General features: G+C 34.8%; 2 protein-coding genes across 2 annotated transcripts; one reads left to right on the forward strand and one right to left on the reverse strand.

The window, feature by feature from the left end:
* Positions 1-2,188: 2,188 nt before the first annotated feature.
* LOC108202905 (nuclear matrix constituent protein 1-like) lies at positions 2,189-9,393 on the reverse strand. The gene is made up of 8 exons (XM_017371511.2): positions 8,955-9,393; positions 7,528-7,737; positions 6,770-7,023; positions 6,420-6,690; positions 6,250-6,333; positions 4,135-6,050; positions 2,889-3,099; positions 2,189-2,747 (listed from the first exon to the last, which is right to left on the reverse strand). Exons 1-8 carry the CDS (start codon positions 9,234-9,236, stop codon positions 2,502-2,504), a joined length of 3,474 nt encoding a protein of 1,157 aa, XP_017227000.1. The 5' UTR covers positions 9,237-9,393; the 3' UTR covers positions 2,189-2,501.
* A 3,003-nt stretch (positions 9,394-12,396) lies between these two features.
* LOC108202088 (protein decapping 5) lies at positions 12,397-18,976 on the forward strand. Its single transcript, XM_017370465.2, has 8 exons — positions 12,397-12,606; positions 14,200-14,300; positions 14,865-14,945; positions 15,036-15,875; positions 16,824-16,892; positions 17,587-17,769; positions 17,858-17,968; positions 18,063-18,976. The coding sequence occupies exons 1-8, from the start codon at positions 12,462-12,464 to the stop codon at positions 18,186-18,188; spliced, it is 1,656 nt and encodes a 551-aa protein (XP_017225954.1). The 5' UTR covers positions 12,397-12,461; the 3' UTR covers positions 18,189-18,976.
* The last annotated feature ends 50 nt before the right edge of the window (positions 18,977-19,026 follow it).

The raw sequence follows: 19,026 nt of genomic DNA on the forward strand, positions 1-19,026 counted from the left end.
TTCCACTATATGGAGTATGAAATTTTAAAGTAACTCATTAGTTAAACAAAAAAGTCACTATAACCCAAGAATATACACATTCACACTCTACATATATATATATAAACAAAATTTAGTAAATTTAAAATTGAAAAAAAATATATACATATACATATACATATACATATACATATACATATATATATATATATATATATATATTTGGATTTTTTTTCGGGTTTCGGGTTTGGATCGGGTTTGGATCGGATTCGGATTTCGGGTCGGGTTTCGATACGGAATACCTAGTATCCAAATCCAAATCCAAACTCGTTCGGGTCTAAAAATCAAATCCAAATCCAAATCCAAAATATCGGGTTCGGTAAGATCCATTCGGGTCGAAACGGTCGGGTATCCATTCGGATCGGTTTTTTCTGCCATCCCTAATGAACCCCCAGTCCTCTCCAGAGCACATACACTCATGCAGGGGCACAAATGTCATATTTCTATGCAAATACAGCAAGATATCAGAAGGAAAGAGAGACTAAAGGATTAAAGGGACTAAACAACACTATAACAACAGAGCATAAAGTAAATAGAGTATTATTAATGCAAATCTAGCCTTTAGCTGACTGGACCAGGTTTCATAAGAGCAGAGAAGGAAGCTATGGATAGAGAGATTTCACAGCCACACTAATTTATTTCTTAGTAGCCAAACAGGCCTAATAGAATGAGTGGTCCTTTTCTATCTTTATTTTCTTTACATTTCAATAGATTATTGAGCTCACAAGTGTGGACTTTTAACATAACATCTACTCTATCTAGGCTTCATTTAGTATACTCATTATTGTTACATAGGATTGATACCATTGTATGGCAACTAGTACTCCCTCCGTCCCTAAATACTTTTCCTGTTTGTACTTTTCACGTTTGCCAACACACATTTTAGATCATTAACATCTTTCATTTCGTAGTAGCATTAAATATAAAAACTTCATTGTATTAAAGTACTCGTGAATCCGAATCTAATAAGATCACTCATGACTATATTTAGTTTTATAGATTAGATGTAAATTAGTAATTTGTCTCATGTTATGAACAGTACTGACATCACAAACAGGAAAAGAAAAAAGAAACGGAGGGAGTAATAATTACAAAAATGTATATAAGTCCTGTCCATTCCATCTATCACTCTCTAATTAAATACCAAATCAATTGACATTTAACTTTGTCAGCCTATATATACTCTGCTACAGGATAATGACATTTCATTTGCTGCACCTAATTACTTAAGTATGATATTAGTAGATGCTTTTATAAGGCTAATGACTCCTAAAGAGAAAATTGGTTTATTTATACTAGTTTTACATGGACCTGGGAATTTCGAGTACATTGAGAAATTTTTTTCTTATAAAAGATTTTCACTGTTACCCATCCGCCCCGTATATCTTATGCGGTTCATTTCTCGAAGTCGTCCCTATTTTGTTTAACTTGTAAGTAACTTATAAGCTGAGAGAGATAAGATTTCTAAAATTTGAATTGGTGTAAATAGGATTCCTGCAAGGTGAATTTATGTATAACAAAAGTGAACACGCATTACCTAAACAAGAAAAGTACATGCAAGTTCCTCTGAAGAATTCATGTGAGCCCTTGAGCTTCCATTAAAATGCCCAAGAGTAGCTTCTGACAGTGTGTTCTTGCTGTGCTAGTGTGTGACCATACTGGTCCCAACCTTGAGTGTACAGAACTACAAAATTGGACAAACAGATGAATCTTTCTCATCAACAAATCCTACTGATTTCCATTTCACCATAGAATGAGAATTTTATAGACAAAAGACAAAACTCAAATATAAAAAGTTAAAAAAAAACCCCTTAAGAAATCTAAGGATGAAACAAATACAGTGGAACCATGTCTGAACCCAAGGCAAAGGTAAAATGAAAGGAAGAAACAAGCACACAGAATATGCCAATTTTACTACTGTGAATTCTTACAAGTATGGTTTATAACTACGGAATTCTCGAATATGGATAAACAAGGGCGATAACATCAGCAAGACTTAACTTCAATCACAGACAGTAGAAGATGAATGAGTGCACTTCCATACATGAGCAGCTGCAAATAAGGCACATTTATGTTTATGTTTGGATTACAGGATCCTGTTTATGACATCCCAGCAAAGATAAATTGTTCCAAAAATGAAACAGAAATGTAAGGAATTAGAAGATTTTCACTGCAACTACAATTATCAGAATAAAGTGAAAAGAATTATACACAAATTCAATGGAACCAAAATACTTGGGCATGTTTGCATTGTCTTCAGCTCAGTGGCTACCACAGCTGCAAGAAGCTCTATAAAACTTTGTCAAAATATTGAGGAGAATATGATAAATTCTAAATCCTGCAACCTAAACTTTAGTACTATCAACAATTACAAGTATTATGATCATCATATAATTGGTTACTCTCTAATTGGATAATACTGCCAGGGAGCGACCCCAAAGAACAATTTGCAAAATTTGCAATCATGTGGTTAAGAAAGTCCAGAGCTTTTTATGTATCGACACATCACCCTCCGAATCAATATCCAGATCCTCATCCTCATTGAGTACTTCAACTTCAACTTCATTATCTCTATCTTCATGTAAAGTGCTTCCCCTTCCATTTTCAATACTGCATTCAGGGATCGTACTATTTACCTCCTCGTTGAACTCTATATTTCCCATTATTGCTGGGTCAATACTCTTGTCACGAGATTTAGATGTTTTGAGCTGTGCATCAAAGCAAAAGAATTTGTAAACATACAAATGCAAGGGGGAACACAAAGACAAATAACAAGAGTATCAAACATAATATATAATTGAGAAATTTATGATTTCCTCCCAAAGTGAGAAAACTAAAGAAGGAAGTACCTCAACATCCCCTTCTGTTGAGAGATCATAAATTTCAAGACTTCTACATGTCATATCCTCTAGAGGTCCTGTTGGATTGTCTTTCTCAGAAGCTATAAGTTGCGATGACGCAAGAGCATAATCTTGCACCGTTTCCGTCTTGTTAACATCAACTTCACTTTCCACCTTCAGAACATCAACTGAAGCTAGTGCTGACCCAGATGTTCCCACACTGACCAATCAATGGAAAATCTATTAGATGACAAGTCATTAAGTCAAATACATACCAAAATCGAATTAGCTCCATACTGATCCTCAATATAACTGTACATGCCATCTCTCATAGTTGTTACAAAATTATTTTTAGATCTATCAGTCTAGCACCCATCTTCAATGGTTCTCATTAAATTATCATATTGGGATTGATATGATATTCTTCCTTCGTTCCAGCTAACAGAAATTTCTACCTCATTGCATATGTGCAATGCATACACAAGAAAGATGCTTCCAGTTCAAATTAACTACAGAGACTTTGGACTAACTGGACACATACTTTGTGAACCATATCACTCGTGTTTATTGGCAATAATGATGTTTACCAAAATTAAGAGACTGTATTACCTCATGTGCTCATACCCAAGGCCCAAGCACATCCAACATAATGCAAATTTTAAAGGAAATATTTCCATCATATAAAAGGAAAAAAAGAAGACAAATGAAAGATTACTCATTAAGCTTATAAAATTTCAGACTAAGAAGTGAAGCCAAATTTTAATGCAATTTTCCATTGCAAGTCCAAGTTATTCAATACTAATCATCTTCAGATTTGTTAATTTGCTTGGAAAAAAAGGCACAAAAAATATATTTACATGTTCTTTTTTTTTTGCACTGTACCATATTATTCGCATCAGATTATCGTGCACCTTTTAATGGTAACAATGTGTTTACTTGATATTTAATGACATAAAAATCACTTAACTGTAACTACCAAAAATACAATCTAGGATGCAATATAATCAATTAAATGCATACAAGGGTATTAGAGATTGATGAAGAACGAGAACAAATTTCAGCGACCTCATCATTTAAATTAAAAAGACATAATCAGGATGTCGGTTAAAAAATACCTGCCAAGGATATCAACATACATACTAATCCACAAGCTATTTCTAAGTCATAAACCCTTAACAATTTTATGCCATGAGGTGATCAAAAGCAATGACATCTGCCTAACTCATCATTCACAAAAATGAGTTGAGAAACTTACATCTTGTTTCGCCTGAGATTATATCGCTTTTCACCTGGAGTTTGAACAGATGAAGTTACACTTTGCTGCCTTTTCCTTCGTCCAACTTCTGAGACACTTTCTGAATGTTCTTCACTGTGATCAGCCGTCACTGCACTCTTCATAACTCTGGAGGGCTGTGCTTGTCGCTTCCTCTTAGTTGTACCAACTGCTACACTTCCACCTCTGGTTTTTTTTCCAGGTCTGCGACGACCGCTACTAAGCTCTGACTGTTGAGAATCTTCTGGAGCTACTGGTGCCTTGCTGTCTATATTGCTTAACTCATCGGTGCAGATTTCATGTCTCTGATCAGCATCTCTTTTGTTGTCATTCGAAGCAAGTAAATGAATTTCACAAGACTCGTTTGCAATACCAAAGGATGGTTCAGGACCATCATTAGCAATATTTAGACCCCTTGTTTCCAAGTGACCATCACTTGGTCGTTCATCCTCTTCTACAGTCGCCAACATATCAGATTGAAACTCTGAATCCTGAGCAGCCTTACCGGGAGAGTACTTGAAGATCTTTGAGGTACATTTTTGTAGCCACGATATATGACCTCCAGAATTTGATGATCTTAGATTTATCCTATCCTGGGACTCGTAAGAGACACCAGGTCCCAGCTCCACTATAGGAGAATTATCAATCTCTTTTTCAAGAAGCTGGAGATCAGAGAGCTCATATTCTCGGGTGCATCCTCCGCAATAGTTGCAACTCTTTAGCGTGTCAACAAATAAGAGAAATCGGTCTCTTTCCTTAATGAACTGTTCTCGCTGAATCTTAACCTTCTTGTTGAGAACTTCAAGCTCATCGATGTCTTTGTGCATTTCAAGTTGGTGCTCTTTTAGCTCCTTCTTTTTCAAGGCAATCTCTTGTCTGTCCTTCTCTATTCTATGTTTTTCAGATCTCAATTCTTCCATATCCTTCTGAGCAACTTCCTTTAAGCGACTTATATTGTTATGTTCTTTCTCCCTCTCCTCCTCAAATTCCCTCTCCCTTTCACTCATATGTGACTCCAGTTCGTCTCGTTTCTTCTGTATGTCGACCTCAAGATCCTTCCTGCGAAGCTCAAACTCATGGAGCATTTGACTATATTCAAGTTCGGCCTTTTCTGATATAAGGGACTGCTCTTGCCTTGTTATAGTGGCAAAGGTTTCTTTTTCTGTTTCAAGAGTTTCCAACTCCCTTCTAATATAATCTTCTGTAGCAAGCCTATCATTCTTTATTTTTTCCTCCATGGACAGTCGAAATTTCTCAAACTTTTCTTTCTCTTCACCAATTAACTTTATCTCTCTACTTAGAGCATTACTTCTTTCATCAAGCGCTTCCCATTTCTCTTCAAAGCTTTTCCTGTCCTCCTTCAGATTCTTGTGTGCCTTCAGGAGCAACTCCTTCTCAAACCTACACTTCTCAATCTCTTCTTTCAGTTCCGAGCGTAAACGAATATATTCTGCCCTTTCATCTTCAGAAATTTTGAGTTTCACAATTTCTTCTTGAATCTTACTCTGCTGCTGGCTAATGTCAGCTCTTGTCTTCTCAATCTCGTCTTTAAGGGTTTGAAGAGTATCCTTGTCAACAAGCATATGCTTCTTTTCCAAATCCAGCCTTTTCTCATCTGATTTGAGTAGGTTCTCTTTGTCTTTCAAAGTTCTCAACTTCGATTCCAGGTCTTTCTCTTTCTCTTTAATTCTTTCAGACTTGTTTTCCAGTGATAGCTCGAGCCTATTCAGTTTTTCCTCTATATGGGTGATCTCATCCTTTTTGTATTGTACAGCATCTAGCTTGCTTCTCATCTCCTCATCAAGAGACTTCCTTTTTCCATCCATGTCCACCTCAAACTCTTGCATTTTTGCATCAAGAACAGCTTGTTGTTCATCAAGAAGCGTCTGAATCTCAACCTACAAGAAGTACAATAAAATTGCTCAATAATAATAAGTTGTACTATAAGATGTAAGATGTACAGTGGAGAGAAGAAAAAAGAGACACGACAATAAAGTATATTGGAGAGAAGAAAAAAGAGACACATCAATGGAGCAACTAAGATCAATGTAAATTGAGTTGATAACCATTCAAAAGAGCTCAAGTGTAGATACGCACACTTTCTCTAGCAGTTAGCTTCTCCGCCAAAGCCAGTAACTCCTTATCCCTCATCTCCAGCTCATTCCTAAGAGTCTCAGCTTTCTGTAATCAAATATTAACAACATATAACAATAAACAACATATTGGACAAACAAAAATGGCTGAAAATCAAGAAGAATATGACTCACATGCTCTTGCGCTGTTAAATTTGCTAGTCTGTGATTTATATCATCAGCTTCCTTCTTTAAAACTGAGGTGCTCAAATCATTTTCCTTTTGTGCTTTATTAAGTTCCTGCTTCTTCAGGTTTAAAGCCATCTCCATTTCATTTACCTTAACCTCCCTAACAGAAGTGGTTCTCCGGATCTCGCATAATCTCTCTTCCGCTTCCTGCAATTTTTTCTCCCACTCTTGCAGATCTTTCTTCTGTATAGAGAAAGTGGCTTCATGTGCTTCACGCCTGCAGATTAGAGAGCTATTAATATAAACTCCAGTTTGTAAGAAATGCAAGGTGTAGAGAAGATGTTCACATATCATACTCTGCAATAAAGGACATACGCTCCCTTTGAAGCAAACTGTCTCGAGTCTCAACTTCTTGCAGTTTCCTCTCCAACTCCAAGCTCGTTTTGTATACCTCCTCAAGCTTCGCATCAGCAACATGCAACTTCGTTTCCACGTCCATAGACTTTTCCTTAAATCCAGATAACAAAGCATTTGCCTTGACCATTTTGGCCTCAGATGATTGCTTTGTTTGCGCATTATCTGCACCAGAATCACGCAAAGCTTTCTCGAGCTGCAAAAAGGAAGTTTCAACGTCTATATATAAATGGATAAAGCTACAAACAAATCATATACCTAATAATTGCTAACAAAAAAAATCACTGTTGCAGCGATAGAACAGACTGATCCATAAAATATTTATACATAATAATGTGCAGGAAATTAGATAACTAAAGTATACAGATCTTTAACTTAATTAGTCTGAACTATCACCTTTGAATATATATGTGAATTGTCTTTTAAGAATTTAAGATTTACCAACAAGCTGCATAAGTTCCTAATACATATATCCACATATCACAGCATATAATCATGTAAAGTCAGAAGGATATATACATATCTAAAAAAAGGACAACTATATACATTTGCCTTAAAGAAAATAATGAGGTGAATGATGAAACACTGTGGCAGCCAGTAAAATGCATTAGCATTCTTATTACATATAAGCACAAGCTAGACGGTCAAAATAATTCTTAAAGGATGATAAAACTTTATTGAATAGCAAAAAGTATCTTACATCTGTAATGCATTTCTTTTCCATGTCCAAAGCTTTCCTCAAATTCTCCTCTCGCTTCTCAGATTCGGATAGCAAAATAAGATGTGTTGTCTGTTCTTGTTCTAGCACCTCCTTCAATTCTACTTGCGCTCGTCTCATTTCTTCATATTTCAAAGTCCATTCTGTCTTTTCCATTAGTAGAAGTCCCATATTATACTGATAGTCAAAAAGCTGCACAAAGCAAACAAGTTAATTGGATATTTAATAACCCTCTAAAAAAAATCTAAAATGCAGCTGAAACTGTACAAGTTAATAACACTAGGCATACAAATATTTACTTTCACCTATTCTGAATCTTTGATGAACAAGCACACATATTTCTTGACATGTAGCAAAAAAAAATACAGAGTAGATATAAATATGCATACACTGATATACCAGCATAAACTCTCTAAATCAATGCTTCTCATTGCCCAATAATTTTATCAATTAAAAGAAATTACTAATTATTCAAGATGGAAAACATCTTGTATTTTATCAGGACTAACAAAATGTAATGAGCTAATCTTGGTTATAAATTAAGTGAGGTTTTAGCACATAAGAACAGCCAAATACATCACACAGTTCAATAAATTAGGGAACTAAACACATCTATACAAATATAACCCATCTTTCAAGTTACGCAACTTTCTCAATCACTGCTCTCTGATCCTTCCTTCAAATAAAAAAACTCTTACATAAAAAAGGCTGATATACAGCAAATAATTACATCCCAAAAAATCCATACAAATTTGTAAAATGCATAGACACACAAACAGTAGCAAAGCATGTATATGCATACAAACAAGCAAACACAATCTTCTGATCTTCTCACTATACACACAGTAGCGATGAATACACACACATAAATATAAGCAAATATAAAGTACTATTCACAACCGATATTTAACACCAATTATTAAATTCATATACTGTGCAACCTATCTTTCGAGTTCCACAATCTTCTCAAATGCTAATTCATCATCATTCCTGATCCTTCACATGATAGAACAATCCATACACACACAGAGTAACAATGCATATACAATACACATACTAAATAAGCAACTATATTATCCGATTACATCGATTACTAAATTCATTTTACACATTTATACTCCCTTCCAAGTTACACACACTTTCCTAAACCATTTTTCACATAGTGAAATACAACATATAAGTACAACCAACAATGCACATCTACTAAATTCAACTCTCTCTCTCTCTCTCTCTCTCTTACAAAGCGCTGCTTTCTAATCCTTCTCTCTGTGTATCTGCACTTCCTAATGCTTCTCTCTCTCTCTCTCCCCCCCCCCCCCCCCCCCCCTCTCTCTACAGTACCAAATGCTAGCCATATACAAAATCAAACAAATTCATCATCCAATTGACATCAATCAACACATTCCTACCTCTCTCTCGAGCTTCGCAACCTTCTCGACCACCGCATCCCGATCTCTCTGCTCCATAGCAGCTTCATCCAACAATCCAGCCTCCCGAAACCGCCTCCAATCCTCCTCCTCACCTCTCTCCACCGCCACGTAATCACCGCCCAAAAGCGCCCGCGGCGGCGCCGGATCATCAACAAACACGACGGACTTCGCCTTATTAGTAGACCTAGGGTTCGTGTGCGACATTGTCGTGGTGGGGATGAGATTGGACCGATTGGTGTTGCTCTTCTGTGGAGTGAACATCGCTAACCCCTAGAAAATGATCTGTATGTATATGTGTAAGTATAGTTGTTAAATTGAACTGAATTTTCAAAAAGTACTACGGCACTAGATTCAAGTGGCCAACAGGCCAAGTGCGTGTGTGTGTTTTTAAGCTGCGGTAAAAAGATGATGCTATAACTTATGTTCCCTCCAACATTTTAGTTTCGGTTTTTCTACGGTTTCTCCACCTCACCCTACTTACCAAAATTTATAAATTTAGATGATTTTTATTGGCTTAATTTTTTTTTAATATGGGCACCGAAAAGAGAGAGAATCAACTATTTTGAAATAAAGCTTTTTCTCAAAAAAGTTGGATGAAGTAGTGCTTAGCATGTGCCTAGGTCTGTAAATGGATCGGATATCCGATCCGAGATTAAATAAATGGATATGGATCTTTATTAAAAAAATCCAATCAGTTAATAATCCGGTCCGATAAAGAATGGATATGGATATGGTCAAATCCGATCTCTTAACGATCCGGTCCGATTCATGCCTAACTATATTATATATTTTATATTATATTGTATTATAATATAATATATTATTATTAATATATTACATACAAAATAAAAATTTCTACTAAAGATACAAAACAAAACCCTAAATCATATTTTCTTATAACCGATCAACCGCTCCTAATTCTTGACCTGGCTCTCACTCTTGTTATCCAGTTAATCTAATAATCACTTTTTTTTTATGTAGAGTGAGTATAAACACATGAGCTAACTCTTCCATTTAAAACCTCCTCAATCACCTCGTTCTCTATTTAAGACATATTTATCGATTTTAATCCTTATTAATAGAGGAGCAAATCATAATTTGCTTCCTCCAAAAGTATTAAGCAACTTATTTATTATCTTTCTGATTTACATGATAAATTCTATGTTAAAGTTTTTATAGGAACAACCAACAAAGTTTTTATTAAATACTGCTTTATTAGTTTTTTTTACCTATTACGCTAAAGTTATGAATTAATATAGTTAGAAAATATCACTTTTTTTTGTATGGAAGTTAAAACATTGTTCACGGTGAAAAAATATATTTCATAATTTTTAGTGGATCGGGGCTCCGATCCGATTATCCATGATCCGAGTGGACCGGATATGGATTGACTTGTAAAATATCCGACTCCTGATCCGATCCGATCCGAATCCGATAAATTTAAATGGATTAGGATATGGATTTAGCTAGATCCGATCCAAATCCGATCCGTTTACAGGCCTACATGTGCCCATAGACACACACTAGACAAACCCTACAAATCCTTTAAGTTCAAAAAAGTCCGAAAAATCCGATATTCGTCCGAAAAATCCGCATTCGTATTCGAGATAAAGCGGATATTATCCGTATCCGAGACAAAGCGGATATTATCCGCATCCGAATCCGACCATTCCTATCCAATAATATCTGAATCCGAAATTAAATATATATGATATTAAATATTATGTATATATTTTTTTTTAGAATGAATATTATGTATATATTATTATTATTCAATAACTATATAATGTTTGTATTTAAATATCTATACATAAAATAATATATTTATATAAATTTTGTATAATTTTAAAATATTATAGATATATATCATAATTTTATTTGAGTTTAATATTTTAAAGATAACAAATTTATATTGAAAGATAAATAAGAATTAATTTTTGAATTAATATAAACCTTCTTTGATGATTTTAATTGTTTTTACTCAGTTTTTAAAAATCAATTTTTAATTTTTACTATTTTTTACTATTTTTTAGAAATTTTAATAGAAAAATAAAAATTCTAATTAAATATCAGATTCGGATCCGGATATTATCCGAATCCGGATAGTATCCGTCGGATCCAGATTCGGATATCATCCTTTAAAAAATTTCGGATTCGGATACGGATATGAATTTTCGGATTCGGATATGAATTTTCGGATTCGGATCCAGATACAGGCAGATCCGTATCCGAATTATCCGTTTGACACCCCTAAGTTAACCGGTCAAATTGACAATATGCTCCTGAGATTATTAAAAAAGATATTTAATCTATTTTAATATATAATTTTTAGATTTTAAAAATAATGAATAGGTATCTTTCAAAAAAAATAATCAAAAATAATATTTTTACAATACTACTAACATTTCGAGAGTCGGGTTTTGGATAAACCCGAACCCAATCCGAAACCCGTGGATTTGATATGTGAAACTTAATTGGATTTGGATTTGGATTTTAAAAATAATTGAATTTAGATTTGGATATCTCACATATCCGAAATGATCGGACCCGTTGCCACCATCTCTTTTTAGTTGTCCAGTTTTAACTTTCCAATGATTTGAGCGAAGTTTGAATCAGTTATCTATGTATTATTGAAAAAATATTAAAAATTATATCACTATAAAATATATACAATCTATTTTAAAAAATATTTTTTTATTTCTTAAAATAATGAAAAAATTATTCTTAATTTTCGATTTAAAAATAATCAATTTGATCTTTAAAAAGTAAATTTGGATAACGAAGAGTACTAAGACGGGTGTATTCAATTGAGATTTTAAAAGATTTGTTTTCATTAATGAAATTTGAGGATATTCAGTTCAGATTTTAAAAATGTATCAACATTTTTAGGTATTCAATTAAAATTTTAAATTATGTTACAAAAGTATTCAATCAGGATTTTAAATTATGTATTAAAATTCAATGGTATTCAATTGAGATTATTTGAAACCCATTAAAATCTGAAATTATTCAAATGATAATAAATTTTTATGGATTTCATAAAATGATAGATTTTTTTACTCTATTAAACTCTGCGACATTTTATCAAGAATTCGTATAAAATTAAAATTACAAAATCCATAATTATATAAAATTTATTAAAATCTCAGTCAAATAGTTTTGAAGATAATTTGAATGTTTAGAAGATAGAGTATTATCCTAAAATACTTTTTGCAATAATATAAAATCTTATTTACAATCTTACAAGATACTCAAGATTTTAGTATAACTCCCCAAATCCAAATCGAATATATTCAAAAAAAATCTCAAAAAGTCAATATCAAATATACTATCGGTATATAAAAATTCTAGATACCGCGGCCTCTCGACATAAAAAAGCAACAAAACCCCCCAAAACTCATATTTAAAACCCCCGAAAGCACCGCCACACTCGTCAAAACACACAGAGAGACACAACATTCTGCAGCGCTCGTTTGATGATTAATCATGTCTGAAGAGATTTCTAAATCTAAAGCACGCGCTGATGCGTACGTGGGGAGCTTAATCAGCTTGACTTCCACAAGCGAAATCAGATACGAGGGCATTTTGCACAGCCTCAACACTGATGACTCTAGTATCACCTTGTCTTATGGTACTTAATTGTTCGAATCTGTGGTTGACATATGTTTCTTAGTGAAAAGATTGGAAATTTACGTTATTTCGGCGAGAAATGTGTTTTTTATGGTCAGTTTTGTTTTTGTACGTGAATTTTGTAGTAAAAAGATTGGATTTTTACTGTCTTTTTATCGAGAAATTGAAATTTTATGTTCGGTTTTTTGGTTTTTTTTACTTTGATTGTATGTGAATTTTTTCGTTTATGTTTATACATGAATGAATGGTAGTCTATTGTGTTTGTACATGAATGTTGTAGTAAAAATAATGAATTTTTACTGTCTTTTCGGCTATGAATTAATATTTCATGTTCTATTTTTTGTTTGTTTCTTTGTATTGTATGTGAATTGTGGTCTATTGTATTTTTACATGACTGTTGTAGTGAAAAGATTGGATGTTACTGTTTTTTTTGTCGAGAAATTAATGTTTTATGTTCAGTTTTTTTACTTTTTCCTTTGATTGTATGTGAATTGTAGTCTATTGTATTTGTACATGAAAGTTGTGGTGAAAAGATTGGATTTTACCGTCTTTTCGGCGAGATATTGAAATTTTATGTTCAATTTTGTGTTTTTTGTTGTATTTTATGTGAACTATAGTCTTTTGTGTTTGTACATAATGTTGTAGTAAAAAGATTTTTACTGTCTTTTCGGCGAGAAATTTAAATTTCATGTTTTTTTCTTTGATTGTTTGGGAATTGTAGTCTATTGTATTTGTACATGAATGTTTAGTAAAAAGATTGGATTTTTAATGTTTTTTTGTTGAGAATTAATACTTCTATGTTCAGTTTTAGTTTTGTGTTTTCTGCGTTGTATTATGTGAATTGTAGTCAATTGTGTTTATAGATTATAGATGAATACTGTGTTAGAAAGATTTGTTTTTTACTGTATGTACTTGGTTAATAAGTACCAAACATATTTGAAATTCACAATTTATTTTTTAGTATAAATGATTGATAAATGAGACGCCAGTTCTTTACTCAAATATCACCAAATAAAGCGAAGCATGGTTCTTCTGAAAGTTGATGTGGAGGAGATCTTGGAGAAAGAAGAGGAATTAGATGAGGATCATGACAATAATCTTAAATAGAGATTTTGATAACCTTGATGAAGAAGAGGATTGATTTATCTTAAAGAATGAACACACTTTACTAGTTCATCTGATATGTTATTATGAACACAGATTCTATATCGACCTCTGTTAATTAAATTAAATCAACCACCTCTTGCTTTACTAATTATATTTTTGGTTAGTCATTGATTTTTTTTATCAATTTTATTATGTTCTAGCATCTACATATGTGTATGTATTAGATTCTTATGCACTTTGCGCTTCACGCCTGCGCATTGCGCTTCACACCTGGCTTTGTGCTTCACACCTGGCTTTGTGCTTCATATCTGCGCCTTGCGCTTATGCCCTGTGATTCCTTCGCGCTTGGGTGCTCATTGCACGTTTAATAACTATGATTTAATTTTTGAAGCATATATTACAAAAATGTCAATAGATACATCGTGTTATATATGATTTTAAGCCATGAGTTCTTTAGTACTGATCTGATTTTTCTTTGTAAATGCAGTTAGATCATTTGGAACAGAAGGGCGTAAGAAAGATGGTCCACAAGTTTTGCCCGATGAGAAGGTCTATGGATGCATAGAGTTCCGTGGAAGCAATATCAAGGTAATAGGTTGGGAACATCTGAGTTGGTTTCCATAATATTAGACACTTTAAAAATGAATGTGTACTCATGTAGGCTTTCCTATATTGATACCATATATTCCGCGCAACATTTTTTGGTTTTGCTCTTTAGGAGCAAGTTTGTCTTCTTTTTGGAAAAATGGTGCAGATATTATTACATGTAATTATTGGAATTCTGATTAAGAAATGGTTGAGATTTTCAATAATATGTGTTGCATTTTCTTTATCATTTAATTGGAAATATAATGACTGAAGACACATTTAGGATGACTCTGTTATTAATATGGTACCGTCTTATGCGGGGTTGGGGGGTGGGTGGGGGGTGGGGGGAATTGGTCGGGGCGGTGTAGTAATAATGATTTGCTATGCAACAGGGCTTCTCGTAAATATGGTTGTTAAACGTTTTGTTTTTACACTTGGTTTACTTGCTTCTTTGATGTTTTAATGTTGTTGTAATTTTTTTGGATGGTGTCAATTTCTTACCATTACAAGCATCTAAAAAATAAAAGAAGCTAATATGCAGATGTTGTATTGTGCCTTTTGCAGGATCTGCAGGTAAAATCAACTCCGGACGTTCAGACCCCTACGCAGACTACAGCCATAAACAGTGATCCAGCCATAGTTCAGGTTTGTTAAGAGAAACCTACATGCGTATACACATCTTATGCATGCGTCTTTTTGTCTTTGACTCGTGATTATTCTACATCATCAATGCAGTCTCACTATCTTCGGCCATCTTTGACACCTCCAAGCTTGCCACCACCTATTACTGGGTCTTCGACTGACAGTCTTTCTCATACTGCACCACCTGGTTCAACTTACCAGGGAGCTATGCCATTGTATCAACCAGGAGGAAATTTGGGATTGTTGGGTCCCCCACCCCCTCATTCAATTGCAAATAATAGTGGACCAGGTTACTATACCCCACCGAATGGGCCTCCTCAACTCCACCAGCAGTCTTTGCTCTGGCCACCGCCTGGTCTGGCAATGCCACCTTCAATGCAGTACCCTATTTTTATTCCGTCTTTTCCAACCGGAACTTCAAGTTTGTCAGGTTCAAGCAGGCCACAGTTTCCCTCACCTTTGCTATTAACCACTACTAGTCCCCTCAGTGCAACAAACACCTCTTTGCCTTCAAGTCTATTTCCTCCCGCATCATTACCCAGTTTTATGCAAAGTAAGGCTCCTAATGCTGCAATTCCTGCAGCACCATTGGGTACTTCAAATTCAGATATGAATACCATCGTATCTCTTCTTAAAAAGCCTATGGTTAGCTCAAGTTCACAGTATTCAACTACATCCCAACCCTTTCCATCTGTTGGAATATCTACTTCAGTCCAAACTTACACAGCAGCACCGTCACTTATAACCCCTGGGCAGCTGTTGCAATCTTGTAAAGGTAATGTTTCATCAGATCCATCATCACAAATAGCTCATAAAGACGCGGAAGTGGTTCAAGTATCGCGCCAGACATTACCAAAACTGCCAGTTCCGGTCGCCACAGAAGCGCAGCCACCAATATTGCCATTACCGCAACAGTCCCGCGCTGTGTATAAGGTGTGGATATTAATTTTTAGAATAAGTAAATAGTTATTTGCTGGCGCTTGTAAATTCCTTTTTTTTTTTCTTCTGGCATATATATTCCTTTATCCCTTACATTCCTATGGTTCCTACTTTGCATTAGGTATCTTACATTATATTCGTTATTGACTGTATTTGCATAGGCCTTGTTTAGTGAAATAATGACATAATTTGTGCTCATGAACATTGGTGGTTATTTGTGGAAAATACGGTTGTACCTTCTGTCTAGAGGAGACAGAAGATTACAAGAACAGCATGCACGGGCTATATTTTTTACTAAATTAACTGGAAGTTTCCTTCTATGATTCTTATTTTTGCTAAAAAGGCTATATGATCCGCCACTTCTTTCTGCATAGGTGTAGGCTTACAAGGAAATTATGAGAACGCCAATTATTTGTTTCTGAAAACATGTAGATTATGACCAGTTCATGTGGGAGTCTTTTGTTCTATCTTGACTGGAAGTTTCCTGCTGTTCCGCTAATTTTGCCACAATGGTTGTATGATCAGACAATGTTTTCTGCATAGATGTAGGGCAGAAACTTCTAAAAAATAATCATGTTGTTTCAGTTTGGGAGAAACTTGTAAAAAACAATTGAGCAATTTCAGTTGGAGGTTAAATACTTGTGAAGGCTTAGGCATCTTTCATTTTGATCTTCCGGTTAAATATTTCACCACCATTTCTGTATTTGCTTATCTTTAGCCTTCATAGATGCTAAACTGCTATCTTTTGAATCATAGTATATTTACTTAGCGAGGAAGAATATATAGAGTTTTAATTTAACTTGGTTTTGCTTGTAACGCACTTAGTGTTCTCATTTTTCGGGTTATAGTCACTTATTTTTTTACTTGTCAAGTGTACTTTAGTAATGTAATTGTGCTACAATGATGTGGGCTTACATTGTTTCACCTTGTGGTTTGATGTAGCCAAATGGATGCCCTCAGCAAGCTCGTTACAACAATTACAGAGGCCATGAAAGAGGAAGGGGATCAGGGGTAATTGTCGCTTTTACTTTATATGATTAATATATATCGAAAACTGTATATTTGGGACATTTACATGGAAGTGACTATCTCAAACTACTAGTTAACAAACGTTTGCAGTGGTTAAGTAACACAATTGTTCTATTCTGTAATGCGGAGTAGATAGAAAGATGATTGATGAACACTAAAAATGTGTATGTAGTTTTTTGTGTTAGCTCATCAGACCATGTGTGTGTTTAACCCTGGTTGGCTTATGTGTGCCGTCTTTTGTTTGCGAGTGAGGGTTTTGTTCTTGTTACTAGTTTATAAACAGTTATGGATGCTCTGCTAAAGCGCGGTGATAGCAAGTGGTAACGTATAAGAAAGGATGCTAGGCTAGCAGTTTTCACTTAAACCTGGGCCTGCATTTTCTTTAAACTAGCATCAACGTGATATATCCAACAATTGGGGGAATTTTTCGATCACCATCTACTTTAACATTTAATTTGAGCAGCAGTAGCCCCGTCCCATCTTTTCCCTATTCCTGGAAACCTTCATTCTTTTTGGCAATTGTTCTGTTGATGTGTAGATAGATGGTTGAATGTGCATGCACACTTAAAGTTTCTGGCAGACGAGCTTTAGGCAACTCCATAGAGGCGATTAGAGTAGAATTTCTGAAAATATGATAATATGAGTTGACATGAATTGATTAACATTTGGCTTGCAGAGTTCCGGAGGAGGGGTTATGAAATTTACTGAAGAATTTGATTTTGTGGCAATGAATGAGAAATTTAACAAGGATGAACTTTGGGGCTATTTTGGTAGAAGTAAGAATTCCAATTCGAAGGAAAAAGAAGGGGATGAAAACGCTACTGAAGAAGATGCCGAATCACACAAGTCTGAGGTGAAGGTTAGTAGCATTCTGTGTATGTGCATCATATTTCAATATTTAATGGCATAAAGAAGAAACTGATGTTCTTTTTAATACCATTATACAGCCTGTATACAAGAAGGATGACTTTTTTGATGCGCTTTCTTACAATACTCGTGAAAATCAGTCAAATAATGAAAGGCCCGGGTTCTCTGAACAAACGAAGTCGGACACCGAGGTACATTTGCATCATTGTACTTGAATTCTCTAAAAATTTTAGTAATATGTTTATAGTTTTGTGTGTCCCCTCCTCACCTGTTTCCACATTGCAGACGTTTGGGGGATACACAAGGCATCAGGGTGGAAGGGGTGGTCGTTATAGAGGAGGTTATAATGGAAGAGGATACGGGTATGCTGGTCGTGGTCGTGGTTGTAATATGCCGCAGCGTGATCACTGAAACATGTCTCTCATTAAGGGGGCTTCGAATGCCCTATTGGTCTCCCATGACAGAACTGATTTGGTTTCTGCCTGTAGTTTCCCGTTTTTTTGTTTCTGAGTCACAATTTGATAGCATCCTCAGTTTATTCCAAATCAGAAGATGGTGAAATTTTTAGCTTTTTTACAAGATGGTTTGTGGTGGATTTTCTGATGCCAATAGGGTATGTGCCTATGTGGTATTAGAAAAGCAGACTTTGGATTTTTGTTTATGATATGAACAATTTGTTTGAATTTTCTTCATTTACTGGGGTTTGTTATTTCATAAATTGCAAGCATTACCGGCGTGTTTTCTCCATGGAGATAGTTTAGTTATTATTGTGTGATATCGAGGAATGTATGGTTAAAAATGCTAGAAATTGCTTAGCGAAAAAAAAGAGGCCAGAAATTCTGCTAAAGTAGTATTGAATTCCCAGTATAGTTATCAGAGTTCAGGTGGCTTACTCTCTGCAAGTTATCGTTGTGGTTTGGGTACAAACACTGGGAGTCTCATCTGATTATGATGATAGAATTGATGTTGAGATTATGGAGGATCGGGAAACGGTTTTTCTAAGGATGCAAAGCGATGTTTTAGTAGTGTTGCTCAGTCTGGTACCTTAAGGTTTTGTTCTGATAGTCACTGAGAATTTGAAACAGGAGATACGACAGAGTAAGGTAGTGATAGCTTAGATTTTACAACTTGTGCAGGTCACGAGTAAGTAGACAGACCTCAATCCCGATGGATGAAGGCAAGTAGAAAAACACAATTCCGATGGATGAAGCAAGTAGGAAACAAGATACGCAGTAATGACGAGCCTTCA

Source organism: Daucus carota, chromosome 9, assembly GCF_001625215.2.
Source record: "Daucus carota subsp. sativus chromosome 9, DH1 v3.0, whole genome shotgun sequence".
NCBI classification, from domain to species: Eukaryota; Viridiplantae; Streptophyta; class Magnoliopsida; order Apiales; family Apiaceae; genus Daucus; species Daucus carota.

Coding starts and splice junctions, on each gene's coding strand:
- LOC108202905 (XM_017371511.2), bottom strand. CDS start 9,236: ATGTTCACTCCACAGAAGAGCAACACCAATCGGTCCAATCTCATCCCC. Junction 7,738..8,954: donor TTGCGAAGCTCGAGAGAGAG/GTAGGAATGTGT, acceptor TGCTTTGTGCAG/CTTTTTGACTATCAGTATAA. Junction 3,100..4,134: donor AATCTCAGGCGAAACAAGAT/GTAAGTTTCTCA, acceptor TTGATTGGTCAG/TGTGGGAACATCTGGGTCAG.
- LOC108202088 (XM_017370465.2), top strand. CDS start 12,462: ATGTCTGAAGAGATTTCTAAATCTAAAGCACGCGCTGATGCGTACGTG. Junction 12,607..14,199: donor TAGTATCACCTTGTCTTATG/GTACTTAATTGT, acceptor TTGTAAATGCAG/TTAGATCATTTGGAACAGAA. Junction 17,969..18,062: donor AAACGAAGTCGGACACCGAG/GTACATTTGCAT, acceptor TCCACATTGCAG/ACGTTTGGGGGATACACAAG.